The 14,810-nt window shown below is 38.9% G+C and overlaps 1 protein-coding gene across 4 annotated transcripts in view; it reads right to left on the reverse strand.

The window, feature by feature from the left end:
• Positions 1-11,622: 11,622 nt before the first annotated feature.
• The window catches only part of PIK3CG (phosphatidylinositol-4,5-bisphosphate 3-kinase catalytic subunit gamma), a 40,761-nt gene continuing 37,573 nt past the window's right edge, over positions 11,623-14,810 (reverse strand). For all 4 annotated transcript variants that reach the window (XM_003896455.4, XM_009203636.4, XM_009203638.4 and 1 more), the window contains exon 11: positions 11,623-12,478. In XM_003896455.4, the coding sequence (XP_003896504.2) occupies positions 12,200-12,478 (279 nt within the window). In that variant the 3' untranslated portion in view covers positions 11,623-12,199. The remainder of the gene's footprint in view (positions 12,479-14,810) is intronic.

Consider the following 14,810-nt stretch of genomic DNA (forward strand, 5'->3'; position numbering starts at 1 on the left):
AGTCTTGCTCTATCACCCAGGCTGGAGTGCAGTGGCGTGATCTTTGCTCACTGCAACCTCCGCCTCCTGGGTTCAAGTGATTCTCCTGCCCCAGCCTCCCCAGTACCTGGGATTATAGGCACGTGCCACTATGCCTTGCTAATTTCTGTACTTTTAGTAGCGACAGGGTTTCACCATGTTGGCCAGGCTGGTCTCGAACTCCTGACCTCAGGTGATCCACCCACTTTGGCCTCCCAAAGTGCTGGGATTACAGGCATGAGTCACCACACCTGGCCTCTCTCTCAATTTTCTTCAACAGATTGCCTCTGGAATTATTTTTTTTCTATTTTTTAATGAACAGTTTCGTTTGCCAGATTTGCAACCATTTCTTCTTTTGAAAATAGCCCTTAGATTTTCCTTTAAGTACCATCCCCCTCCTGCCGTAAATGAGTGAATGAGGCTTGGATGATGCTGACCCTACTCTCTGTCTCCAAGGGAGGGCAATGTAACCCCCTGGCCATGGTGTTCATATTTGTACTGGGTGACCAAAGTTATCACATGAGACTCAGCCCAGGATCTTGATGAAACTATTGGGGAAGAAGCAATCTCTTCTCCCAAGGGAGCCTAAGCTGTTAGGATATAAGCCTCAAGCTGATTTGATTTGCCATCTTTGCCACATCTTTGGCAAGAACTCCCTTGAGAAAGAAATCAAGAAGAGGAAAGTAGAGCCAAGAGATGACATCATTTATTCCTTGGCATCAGTTGAGCCTGAAGCCAGATGCATCTCTGAACTTCCCAGTTAAATGAACCAATACATTCTTTGTTGCTTAAGCCAATTTGAATTAGGTTTCAGTTACTGGCAACCTAAAGTGTTCTTACTAATGAATGGCCATATCACTATTGTTCTTAACAGTTATTAATGCCTTTCTATTACATGCAGAATAAATCCAGCCTCCTCTGCTCAGTTGCAAGGCCCTTGTAACCTTTGCTTCCACTTTTCAACACTAAGCTGGCATTCCTGCCGTAGTGCTCTATTGGTATTTATTGACTCACCTTGCATGTTCGCCCCTTGCTGCCTTTGTCTTGCTGCTCTCACTCTCACCCCATTTGGAATGCTCTGACCCCCATGTTGAAATCCTACTCATGCCTCAAGACCTACCTCAAATGTTACTTTCTCTAGACAGCCTTTCCTGGTCCCTTAGTTGGAAGAGCTTTTACCACCTTTGTAATTTTTTTGGCTCTTTATTTGTACCTTCAATATAACACATCACAATCTGTCTTGTGTTCCTCCTCAAGAGGTCTTGTTTATATTCCTGCCCCCTTGCTCAAGCCTAGAACAGAGTGGGCATCAGTAGATCATGATTTATCACAAATTTTCTTCTATTATAGTCAAGTGTGCATGAGCCCGTTCCCTCCACCAGACAGTGCCTGACTTACTTTTGTTTCCACAGGATGATCTAGTATGGGTGAGGGCCACATGCATAATAGACACTCAATAAATGTCTGCTGAACGTGGATTTGGTTTTAGAGGCTTTCACAGTCATTTTCATAGAGGTTTTGTTGGTACTGAGCCAGTTTCAACTACTGGTTTCAATGCTGTCATCTGTGACTTCACTCCAGCCCTCAGCACCACCTTATTAGCCACCCTAGCCAGTTTTAGCTACCTCTGAGTGATCTGTGGCAGTGTTTGCTAAAATCTAAATGAAGGCAGAAGCAAAAGCATGGCTAACAATTATTCAGGCCTTTTGAGGGCTTCTGCAAGAGCTGTCTGAATGCTGATCCTTTTCTTTCTTTCTAACTGAGGATGAATGGCTGTTATTGCTGTTAAGAGAGTAGCAGCTTTAAGTCTGGGACTTACTTCCCTTAAATGTTTTTTGATAGTTTCCATTTGGCTTGATGCTTGCGATTGAACTTGCTTCTTTGAATAAACTAGAAGTTAGGAGAGAGGAAATGAGAAGAAAAAGTGGGATCATCATTTTACAAAACACAGCTGAGTGGGAGCTCCCCTTCCACCACCACCACCACCACCACCATCATCATCATCATCATCATCATCATCATTGCCTGAGTACCTGCTGGGGTACTTGATCCTACTCTAAGATCTAGGGAAAAAAAATAAAACAATCTTACATTTTATTTTATTTATTTATTTTTTTGAGATGAAGTCTTGCTCTTGTCCCCCAGGCTGCAGTGTGATGGCATGATCTTGGCTCACTGCAACCTCTGCCTCCGGGTTCAGTCAATTCTCCTGCCTCAGCCTCCCGAGTTCAGTCAATTCTCCTGCCTCAGCCTCCCGAGTAGCTGGGATTACAGGCACCCACCACCACGCCCAGCTAATTTTTTCTTTCTTTCTTTCTTTCTTTTTTTTTTTTTTAAGTAGAGATGGGGTTTCACCGTGTTGGCTAGGCTGGTCTCAAACTCCTGACCTCAGGTGATCCGCCCACCTTGGCCTCCCAAAGTGCTGGGATTACAGGCATGAGCCACCACACCTGGCCCAATCTTACATTTTAAAAGTGGGTTTGTCTACATATATGTAACACATGTGTGGACATTTAGTTTTTTTCTTTGTACTTATTTGTACTAGTCAGACTTTTGAGTCTGAAAGTTTCCTGACAAGGGCAAACTAGCAAACTTTATATACATGGATTATCCTTAGTTTACTGACTGCAGGTGCTTTTTACAAGTACTGGTGATGTTTGTGACTCGGCTGTTTTTAGATTTGACTGACATCATCAAGTAATTACCCTGTGCTAGGCACTATGCTAAGTTCTTTCACGTATATTAATTTGTTTGTCTTCTTTAATCTTCATAACAACTCTGAAGTGTATTAGTTATCTATTGCCACATAACAAATTATCCCCAAACTTAGTGGCCTAAAACCACAGTATTTATTATCTCATAATTTCCATAGATCAGGAATCCAGGGATGGCTTAGCAGGGTGATATAGCTCTGGGTCTCTCCTAAGGTTTGACTTGAAAGGATACCCACCCTGACTCACTGATGTGGGTGCTGGCAGAATTCTATTCCTCACAAGCTGTTGGCTGGAGACCTCACTGGGTTCCTTGCCACATAGACCTTTCCACAGAGCATCTCACTACATGGCAAGCGCCTCCATCAAGCTGAGCAGATTCAAAAGGGAGCTAGAGAATGCCTGCAAGATGAAAGTCACAGGCTTTTTATAACCTAATCTTGGAAGTGAAATTGTACATCCTTTGCCATGTTTTATTTGTTAGAAGCAAGTTGACAGATCCAGTTCATACTCAAGGGAAGGGGATCACACAAAGGCATAAGTACCAGGAGGCTAAGATCACGAGGACCATGTTAGAGGTCTACCTCCCACAGAGCTAGGTATTATCATGCCTCTTTTATGGCTGAGAAAATTGAGGCACCATTTGAAAAAAGAGATTGATGATGCGTGTATGTGTGTAGTTCATCATGTATGATGACAATTCATGTCTCTGAGTGATTTTGCTCAAGCACAGATTGGTATGTATTTTCAACCCTCTTGTTGATTTGATTTTCCTCACTCACTGAATCTGCTTCTGTATCCTACAGAGCTTTGCTATGCAAAGTGTGGCCTGGGTACTGCCAGCATTGGCTTCACCTGGGAGCTTGTTGGAAATGCAGAATCTCAGGGCCCACCCTAGACCTGTGGAATCAGAGTCTGCAACCCCAGGTAATACATGTGCATGGTGAAGTTTGAGAAACTGCTCCACAAGGTCTCTTTAAGGTTCTCTGCTGACTATAAGTGTTCCTGTGCTCTTTTGTCTGCTGGCCTCGTGAGGGGATTTTTTTAGCAGTAGTGAAGAATGTGTTCTATTCCTACACTATTTTAAAACCAGAGCAGAGCTAGGCATGGTGGCTCATGCCTGTAATCCCGGCACTTTGGGAGGCCAAGGTGAAAGAATCAGTTGAGCCCAGGGGTTTGAGACCAACCTGGACAACATAGTGAGACCTCATCTCAACAAAAGAAAAAAAATTAGCCGAGTGTGGTGGTGCATGTTTCTGCTCCCAACTACTTGGGAGGCTGAGGTGGGAGGACTGCTTGAGCCCAGGAGGTCGAGGCTGCCGTGAGCCATGATCACACCACTGCACTCCAGCCTGGGTTGGAGCAAGACCCCGTCTCAAACCAAACCATACCAAAGCAAACCCAAGAAAATAAAGCCTCTGAAATGAAAACTTCTTATCATCTACTATTAATATCTTGTATAAATAGCAACAAAGTAAGTATAATAATAATGGGGTCTCTTAATACTCTAAAATGGAGCAGGAGCAACTGGCATGGATAATCATACACAGCAGACAATTAAAAATGAAACTTGGCATTTGGCTCTAGAATGAACTGCAGCAAATCTGTCCAGAAACTGAGCCTTCCTAAATTATGTTTTATTTAGGCAACATAGATGAATCTCAAAAGCATTATGCTATGTGAAAGAAGCTGGGCACAAAAGACTACATATTGTAGGATTCCATTTATATAAAATTCTAGAAAATGCAAAGCAATTCGGTGGTTCTTAGGGGTTAGAATTGACTGCAAAGAGGTATGAGAGAACTTTCTGGAGTGATAGAATTGTTCTTTATCTCGAACATAGTGGTGGGTGCATGGGTTTATGTATTTATTAAAACTCAACAAAATCTACATTTAAAATTGGTGAAATTTGTTCATGCAATCTTCCATAAAGCTGATTCAAAAGGCAAATGGGAGTTGGTAGCATTGTCAGTTGATTCTAGCTTCTCTCATTTTCTTTAAGCCCAGAACCCAGGAACTAATTTGCATTGATTAGAATAACTCATCAGAGAAGGATGCTATTTAGAAGATTCCTTGGTATCTGATGTTGACAGAGAATTGAAATTATTTCTCCTTTGAAGTCCTACTGAGAAGATACTGTACTTAGAAAATTGTTAAGATTTTCATCATTCAAAGTACTCCTAAAAGTCACACTCCAAGGGTGATGCCATTGAACTTTTGGCTTTAATTTCTTGAGATTTTTTTAGCCTTCTTTAAAAAGAATATAGAAATGATAACGATCACTTATTGAGCATTAACTCTTGGCCAGAATTCTACTTAATGCTTTACTTTCATTATTTCAATTAATCAGCACAGTAATTCTGTAAAGCAGGTATGTACTGTCCTCCCCAGTTTACAGAGGAGAGGGCTGAAACTTAGACAACTTGTTCAAGTGACAACTGGTACTTGAATTTGGAATGATCTAATGCTAAAGCCACTTCAACCACTCTTTACTTCTATCTTACCTATTAACTGCTTCTGCAGTGTCTTGCTCAGGCTCTAAAATAGATTATCCCCGAATTGCTGGCTTAAGGTCACCTTGTGTCCACAGCCACATATGCTCACTCTGCGTTTTCTCCAGGATCTCACGAGTCTCATACATCTTTAATTCTACACAGATTAAAGTAATCAAATCCATCTATGTGCTGAAAGCCTTCAGAATGTGCCCTGCCACTTTGAGCAGACAGTGCCTGAGCAAGGAGTTGCTTCAAAAATGAAGAACTGTCTTCTCTGAACCATAGACTGGGGAGAGCAGATCCTGGGAGAGGTCAGGGATTTGGCAGTGATGTGTGGCCATGGGATTTGACCGGAGGAAGCCCTCAGTAGTGACAGGGCATTTTTTTTTTCCTCTTTCTTTTTGTTATTGTTGTTGTTGTAGAACAGGGTGCTTAGTGATGCAAAGGAGAGGTACAGAGTAGAGGTTCTGGGACCAGCATAGCTTTGGCCACCATATACATCTGGTGATGGGAGGTGCTGTGTAGCTACAAACCTTGCACACAGTGGTGGTAATGATGGGTGGCTCTCTGCCAGGTAGTAAGGACCCATTTTAACTCTTATGTGTAATCAAAAGATTCTGAGTTTGATTCTCGGAGTATAAAACTTCTCAGATGGCTGTCCATCTGCTGTGAGAGGCAGAGAATTGCCACTGAGGTGCTGCAATGGACTCTGTGTTCCTTGGTATATCCCTGTGCCCCATTGCAGCCCCCAAGACAGATGCCAAGTGCATTATGGATGCAGACTCAGAGTCCAGCGCCAGAGAGAAAATTCTTATCCAAAGAGCAGGCAATGAGCTTTACTCACTCATACTAATGAGCAAATGCTTAGAAAAGAATCTGACATTCATGAGAAGTGAAAATGAAGCTGTTTGCACCTCCAAGGGGGACCTCAGATGTGAGCTAGAGAGCTCAGCATGGCCAACTGGCTACACGAGGTCTGCAGAGCTGAGAAGAGCTGCACCAGCCAAGGCATCCCTCACTGATTAATAGACGACATCCTTAGAGGCTCTTCTTCTCCAAAAGCGTTGCTATTTTATGGGAGAAATCAAGGTCGGCCTTAGCAGTACAACAGATCACAACCAGGTGTGGCTGGTAAAGCAGGAAACTTTTACATGGACATTTTTACACCAAGTAGTTCTGACAATAGCTTTGATGCCACTACTTAATAACTATTGACTTCACATAATTTTTTCCTTTGAGAAACAAATTTTTCTGAGCTTTAAATGAGTTATGATGTAAGCTAAAGGATGGAATTATTATACAGACTGTATTGTTTTCAAAACGAAAAGATGTAACCTTTTCTCCTTATAAAGAAATTCAAATAATAGAAAGTCAAGTTTCCTAAAACTTCCTAAAAAAAATGTGAGGTAAAAAAGAAAATCACTATTGGTCAGACACGGTGGCTCATGCCTGTAATCCCAGCACTTTGGGAGGCCGAGGCGGGTGGATCACCTGAGGTCAGGAGTTCAAGACCAGCCTGGCCGATGTGGTAAAACCCCATCTCTACTAAAAATATAGAAACTAACCGAGTGTGGTGGTGGGCACCTGTAATCCCAGCTACTCAGGAGGCTGAGGCAGGATAATTGCTTGAACCCAGGAGATGGAGATTGCAGTGAGCCTACACAGTGCCACTGTATTCCAGCCTCGGTGACAGAGTGAGACTCCATCTCAAAAAAAAAAAATTACTATTAACAGTGTGGTGTAAATACATCCTCCCAGCCTTTTCATGCATATATAAGCCTACATTTTAACTCAAATATAATAGCATAATACAGTCCTGTAACCACCTTTTTCACTCCTCAGTATGTCATAGATCTATCTACGTAGATCTCAATACATTTTGATCTAATTTATCTTTTCAAAGTCTTCATTGTGAGTCCACTATATGGATGTAATTTCAATGTAATTTCAGTCTCCTACTGAAGGACTTTTAGGCTATTTTGAAATTTGGTTATTATAAAGAACATTGACAACTATTTTTGACCATAAGTCTTCCCACACTTGCACAATAATTTCTGAAGGATAAATTCTTGAATGTGGACTTGCTGGGTCAGAGAATAGGTACCTTGATTTTGATAAGTTTTGTCAAAATGCCATGCATGAATTTACCAAGTTGCACTGCTTTCAACAGTTTGATAGAGTGCCCTTTCTCTAAAATTAGTACCCATTCTGGACTTTACCAATCTTTACTAAGCTGATAGGGAAAAGAGACTTAAATTATTTTAATTTGCATTTGCTTAATCAATCATGACTTGGGGGTCTGCTGTCATAAGTTTATTGGCCACACATATTTCTTTTCCTGTGAATTATTTTCTGATAAGGTATTTATCTTTTACTTATTGAATTATTAGACCTTTTTATATATTAAGAATATTAGCACTTCACATATTTTGCATGCAATCTTTTTGTTAACAGCAGAAAAGAGATTTACTTACATAAACTCTGTGGTCCCCCTACTAAAAAATAAAAGCCTCCACAAAATTTTTGGTTATTGACACTATTTTAGTTCCCTAGGGATCCATAACAAAGTGCCACAAACTGGTGGCTTAAAATGATAGAAACAAATTCTTTCACTTCCAGAGGCTAGAAATCCAAAATCAAAGCACTGGCAGGGCATGCGCCCTTGGAGGCTTCTAGGGGTGGATCCTTCCTTGCATCTTCCAGCTGCTAGTAGCCCCAGGTTGTTCCCTGGCTTGTAGACGCATCTCTGCCTCCATCACATGGCACTCACCTTGGATGTTACTTGGATTGGGGCCACTCTCATAACTTTGCCTTAACTTGTTTATATCTGTTATGACCTTATTTGGAAACTATGTCCAAGTAAGGTTACATTTCAGGCACCAGGGTTGAGACTTCAACATATCTTTCTGGGGAACAAAGTTCAACCCACAACAAACATGCACCCATTATGAAGTATCAGCTATTGCTAACATATTATAAACATGGTAAGGACCGGGACTAGGTCAATCTTGCTCCATATTTGAATCCCCAGTATGTAGCACAGCGTCTGGTAGGTAGTGGCCCCTCAGTGATTTTTTTTTCTTTTGAGACAGGGTCTTGCTCTGTTGCCCAGGCTGGAGTGCAATGGCGTAATCATGCCTCACTCCAACCTTGACCCTCTGGGCTCAAGCAGTCCTCCCACTTCAGCCTCTTGAGTACCTGGGACTACAGGCATGTGCCACTACACCTGGCTAATTTTTGTATTTTTTGTAGACACAGTGTTTCACCATGTTGTTTCCTAGGCTGGTCTAGAACTCCTGGACTCAAGTGATCCACCCATCATGGCCTCCCAAAGTGCTGGGATTACAGGCATGAGCTACCATGCCTGGCCAAGGTGTGTGTTTTATGTTCCCCAGATACCTGTCCTGAAATGAATCTTTGAGAATATGCAGACAAGCACCCAAACTAGAACCAAATTTATTGACCAGAATTATTGGGTTGGATGAAACAGAAAATAAACCAACAGAACATTTAAAAATACAAGTTTATTTTCTTTATATTGTTAAGTCTAATTATCAATTTATTTCAAAACCATGAAAAGCAGAGCCTAGCATACCAAATGCTAGGTCAGATTTGCTCTGGAAACTTACTTTCTAGATAATTTTTTGGACTTACTTAAAAAATAATTAATTTCCATTAATAGAGCACTACCAGCCTCCAACTTATACTGCAGAATTCCTATATGTAATCTTTTTTAAAAAAATTAATCACCTGAAAAAGATATATTTACTACAGTCAAGTTTTTAAGTCAAGAGTTTTCTCTGGGAATTGATATATTTTATCTATAATGTCTCCACTTCCCCATACTTTCATCAAAGTATCACTGAAGCAGTCAAAGGCAGTCCTTTGGGGGTAGGTCTACAACATCTGCTTAGGTTTATTTCAGTGAACATGGTTCCAGTCTAAGGGCAATGGGCCACTGTTCTAGGTCCTAATGTACAGCCATAGAGATGAGGTATTTCGATTTGAACAGAAGCAACATTTTGACCCAGGCACTATATTTACTCATGCAGACGTGATAGACCATGTGTGCTAAACTGAACACCAAAGCCATCATTCAGACGCACACAGTGCTGGTCTCATGGACCCATGCAGTCACACAGAGCCTCATGCTCAGAAGGGCACTGTGCTTGGTGTGACAACTGCTGTTACCATCTTGAATTTCTTAATAATTTTTGAATGATAGGCCTGCATTTTCATTTTTCACTGGGTTCTGCAAATTATGTTGCCAGTCCTAGATAAACATAAAAGTTGCTTTGGCCTGATTCATCTGACTTGTGATCTGTGTTTTCATTTGGCATTGAAGATAGAGCTGTGGGTAGTTCCCAGCAGCAGGATGATTCTAGTTCTAGAACATTTTCAAAGGTATAGAAGTTGTTGGTCATGTAATTCACCAGGAACAGTAAAGGAAGGAAGCCTACAAAGATGATTTTTATTTATGTGTAAGATTATAGAGCTGAAATTATCCTCTTTGGAATATGGAAGAATCAAGCCCAACTGTCATATATATATGTGTGTGTGTGTGTGTGTGTGTATATATATTTATATAGGCATAATGAAAGAACTGGTTCATTTGAAGAGGAAATATGTATGCACATGTGCCAATAAGCTAAATATAAATATATTCCTCTCTAATCTTTTTTTTTTCATCATCAAGAAATTATTTCAGTAATTCAAATAAAAAGAAGAATCTGTACAAGGTCTGAGCTTGGCTATTGTTTATCAGAATAGTGAAAACATCCTCTTCTGAATTAGAAAGTACTCTTCCTGCCTTTCTTCAAAAGAATAGTAGGGAATAGTTGGTCCAGAAGTGCTGCAAAATGTTTATCCTCCATTTACAGACAGGAATAAACATTTCATTATAGGGCATGGTCCTCCGTACAGGCGGGTAGAGTGTGATTTTAAAAGGACAGACAGGTTGCCAAAGAAGAGGAGTTTTTTTCTAGATACCTGTGAGACGGGAAAAAGCTCAAAGGGCAAGGAAGAAGAATCATCTAGACCTTCAAAGGCCACGCAGGGCTTCCAGCTCTGGCTGTGAATTAGAATCACCTAAAGAATCTAGAAAAATATTGATGTCTGGGCCTCATCCCACAGTAATTAAATTACAACCTGGGAATGGAACTCAGCCAAGGGTGTTTTTATTTTTTATTTGTTTTGAGACAGGGTCTCGCTTTGTCATCCAGTCTGGAGTGTAGGGACATGATCATGACTCTCTGCAGTTTCCACCTCTTGGGCTCAGGCAATCCTCCTGCCTCAGACTCCCGAGTACCTGGGACTACAGGCACACACCACTATACCCAGCTTTTTTTTTGTTTGTTTGTTTAAAGAGACACACCACTATACCCAGCTTTTTTTTTTGTTTGTTTGTTTAAAGAGATGGGGTCTCACTGTGTTGCCCAGGCTGATAAGGGTGTTTTTAAAAAGTGTCCCTGTGGATTTTTCTTTGCAGCCAGGCTTAGGAACCACTGGGCTTTTGCACACATTAAAAAAAAAAAAAAAAAGTCCGGACTACCTCAAAGTCAAACAGGTATCTATTTTTAAAATTAAAAAATTAAGTATATATTTATATCTGATTATACTTAAACATAGACACTGTTAACATAGAGTTTTTTTCTATGTAATGTATTAACTACAGGTAATTACACAATATTTTATAAATAATTTAATGGTCTCTCTAAGGTTAAACAATACCTCCAATAAATAACAAGATATTTAAGAGATGAAAATATTTTTAAAGTAAGATATCTCAATTATTTTTAGGAAATCTGAAGGATGTGTCAAAGTTTAAAAGTCCTTTAAATGGGAAATGGATAAGACAAGTAGTGTTCTTCCTAACTTGGAATAGTTTTAAGATATCAAATATCTTCTTCCATTAAAAAAAGAAGAAACTGTTCAGGTCAAAGTTTAAAATTAAGGTATTTGGAAACTAATTCATATTTTCTAGAATGCCTCCTTTAATAAGACACTTAAAAAAATCACTAAACATCTTTACAAATAAGTACCTAAGATTCTAATAATTCTTGAGAAATAATTCTTTTTCAACTAATTTTTGAGTTCTAGAGTAAAAGTGTTCTTGAAGATTCCACAAGTCTGTAAAGAGTTGTGGGAGCATCGCAATTGATGAAAAAGGGAGGCAGGGAAAAAGGAAGAGAAGAAATGTCAGGCATAAAAGGGGCCCTGTAGTTACAACCTGCTGCCATGCAGGAGAAAGCTATACTAATCATACTAGATAACTCACTCTTGTGGACAGAGTTGACACAAAAAGTCTCATCTCTCTTTTTTCATATTCATAACCCTGGAACAAGACCAGCAGAGGAAGGTCAAGGCACAGCGGTTCGGATTTCCCCTGTTGTGTTTGTGTGTTTTAGTTGTACGTGATAAAACAACTTAATTGCAAAAGACACTGAAAAGACTAACTCGCTTTCCTTGCTTTTAGCACACCACTAACACCTGCAGACACTAAGGAGCTGTTTGGAACCATCATTTAAGGAATGAGACAAAGGTTACAATGATTACATCTTTTTCTTTAAAGAGCTTGAGGAACACAAAGATAACCAAAATTGAGACTAAACCCAGATGAAAATAGATGTCATCAATTATTCCAAAGAATTTCCAGAAGCACTCAATAGTAAGATAGTCAAAATATCAGGGACAATAAGGAAGTCATTAGTCTGTTTAAACCGAGAGTATACTCCAAAGCCACAGACAAATGAGAAAAAACAAACCTGCAAATAATCCTAGCACTGGACATTGCTTAACCAAACAATCAGCAATGCCAACATCTTTTCTCCAGGGAAGAGTTCAGGTAGGAAAAGAGCTATACTTCTGAAATGCCAGCTTTCACAATGTGTATTGCATTTGAAATCCAAGTTCAATGATTGCTCTGCTAATTTAAACCATAGAACACTAACTTGTTTTTGATTCTAGCCTAAAGTATTAGGCTGAATGTTTTTCTCCTTGTTTGATGCCAAGAACAAGATGTAGAAACCAATTAAACTGCACAGTCCATCCTTTGTCTCTGCACACTTCGATCTGATCAAGAAAATACTTTTTAGCATCCTCCTCATTTTTCCCCACTGTGAGGGCATCCCGGATATATTCAATGTCTTCTTTGCTTGTTAACTGGGGCATTCCGGTCATCAGCATCATGGAGAACAGGATGATCAGTAGGTTTGTGTGATGACGAAGGGCTAGATAAGCCTTAACACAGGTGTCCTGCATAAAGGAGAAGAAAATGCTGTTACTGTTGTTATGGTAACTAACAAGTAGGCTGAAGATTACAGGGATGTAGTGAAATGTACATAGCATTACCTGTCCATGAAGAGAAACCATCACAAACAAGGTAGGTCCCTGCCTCTGATGAGAAACTGTTTTGATAATCTCTTAAATACTTTCGTGTAGTTGTGTATATCCAGGGAGTGCTCAAGGAAAACTAATTGATACAGACAAGTTTCATCTTATTTCTTACTCTACCTTTTAAATTCGGTTTCTTTCCCAAGAGATTGAGGGTAGAAATTTCTGTAATTTCCGAAGAGCAGTGAGTCAGCTTTTGAACATCATAGTGGAATCAATAAACTTTATGTAAGTGTAAATAATGTTTGCCAAGAACTAATGAAATCCATAGAACTAATGGAAATGTGTTTGAGATGTAGTTTTCATCTTTATTTTATACTCTGTTCAAGTCTAAGAAAACAGATGAATTAGCTTTTCACTGTCTGATAATCAAAATTGTTACATGAACTTTGAAATTTTAATACAAATTCTGAACACTGAGTGAGAGGGCTTTAAAAAATGCCATGGCTGATGGCTCATCAAAAAGCTTTGGAGCAGGTGATACAGGTGAGTTAAGTCTGCTTATTAAGCAACAGGTACGATTATGCCATTTAAATTGTTCCAAAGCACAGAAAAATGCAAGTCTCAATTTTACAACAGGAGAATAACCCAACCTTAATACCATAACTTGACAAAGATAGTATACTAAAGAAAACTAAAGTTAGTGATTATATATATAAATATTTCAAATAATATTGAGTATAATGTTAAAAGATTAATACACCATAGCCAAATAAGGTTTATTCTAAAGCTGAGGGATTAATTCACCATAAGGTACTATGTTAACATCTATTTTTGATTTAAAAATATATGATATCATATGTCATTAAAATATAACAATGTGAAGAATTATTTGAAATTATAAAAATAATTCTAAATAATGAAATACCAGAAAAAGAAGGATAAAATCAGAAAAGTGGGCCGGGCGCAGTGGCTCATGCCTGTAATCCCAGCACTTTGGGAGGCCAAGGCGGGTGGATCACTTGAGGTCAAGAGTTCAAGACCAGCCTGGCCAACATGGTGAAACCCTGTCTCTACTAAAAATACAAAAAAATTAGCAGGGCGTGGTGGCAAGTGTCTGTAATCCCAGTTACTTGGGAGGCTGAGGCAAGAGAATTGCTTGAACCCAGGAGGTAGAGGTTGCAGTGAGCTGAGATCACACCACTGCACTCCAAACTAGGCAACAGAGCAAGACTCTGTCTCTAAATAAATAAATAAAATAAAGTAAAATCAGAAAAGTGAAGGTAAACTTATTATTTACAAATGACCTAATTGTCTTGTAACACTGAAGGAAAAAAATAAAATATTACTGTAACTAGTTTTTAATAAACTAGCTTTTTATAAAAATTAATAAATAGAATGCTGTAAATAGGATCCACAAGTTGGAAAGTAAAATGCAAAAACAGATGCTATAATCAATGGTAACAACAATAGCATGATTCCTAGGACTAACACATAAAACATGTAGAACCTATGTTTTTATAATTTTTATAATTTGTAATTTTTATATGCTTAAAAAATTATAAAACTTTAATCTCTGAAGAGCAATGAGTCAGTTTTTGAACATCCCTCAGTGATGAGACTGCTTATAATGATATAAATTATTCTTAATCTATAAACATAAAATTTCAATACAAATTCTTATTGGGTGTTTAAACTCAGATATGGTTTAAAGTTCATCTGAAATAATTAAGGCCTGAGAGAACATTTTGAAAAAGTATAATAATGAAAGGTAGTACTTGCCAAACCAGATATTAAGCCATTTTATAAAACTACATTATTAAAAACAGTGTGAACCAGTATCTATTTTTCTCCCAAAAAGACAAGAAATTTTGTGGAACAGAAGGGAAAGTTCAGAGACATACTTAAATACATAAATATGATATATAATACAGGTGACTTTTCAAATTAGTGCGGAAAAGGTCTATTATTTGATAAATGGGACTAGGACAAGTAGCTCATCATTTGGGGGAGAAAATAAAATTCTACTCCATGTGATATACCAAAAATAAATTCCAGATGAATTAAATGTAAAAAGGGAAAATATTTAAATATTCATGGAGTGGGAAAGGACTTTATGAAGATGACTTCCATGGTGGACTTTATGAGGAAAAGATGGTGAGACTACAGGAACTTAAAACTTTTGAGAGAAAAAAAGCTATACATAATATTAAAAGAGGCTTAATGACAAAAGAAAATGTATTTGCAACATGAC

This window comes from Papio anubis, chromosome 4 (assembly GCF_008728515.1).
Source record: "Papio anubis isolate 15944 chromosome 4, Panubis1.0, whole genome shotgun sequence".
NCBI classification, from domain to species: domain Eukaryota; kingdom Metazoa; phylum Chordata; class Mammalia; order Primates; family Cercopithecidae; genus Papio; species Papio anubis.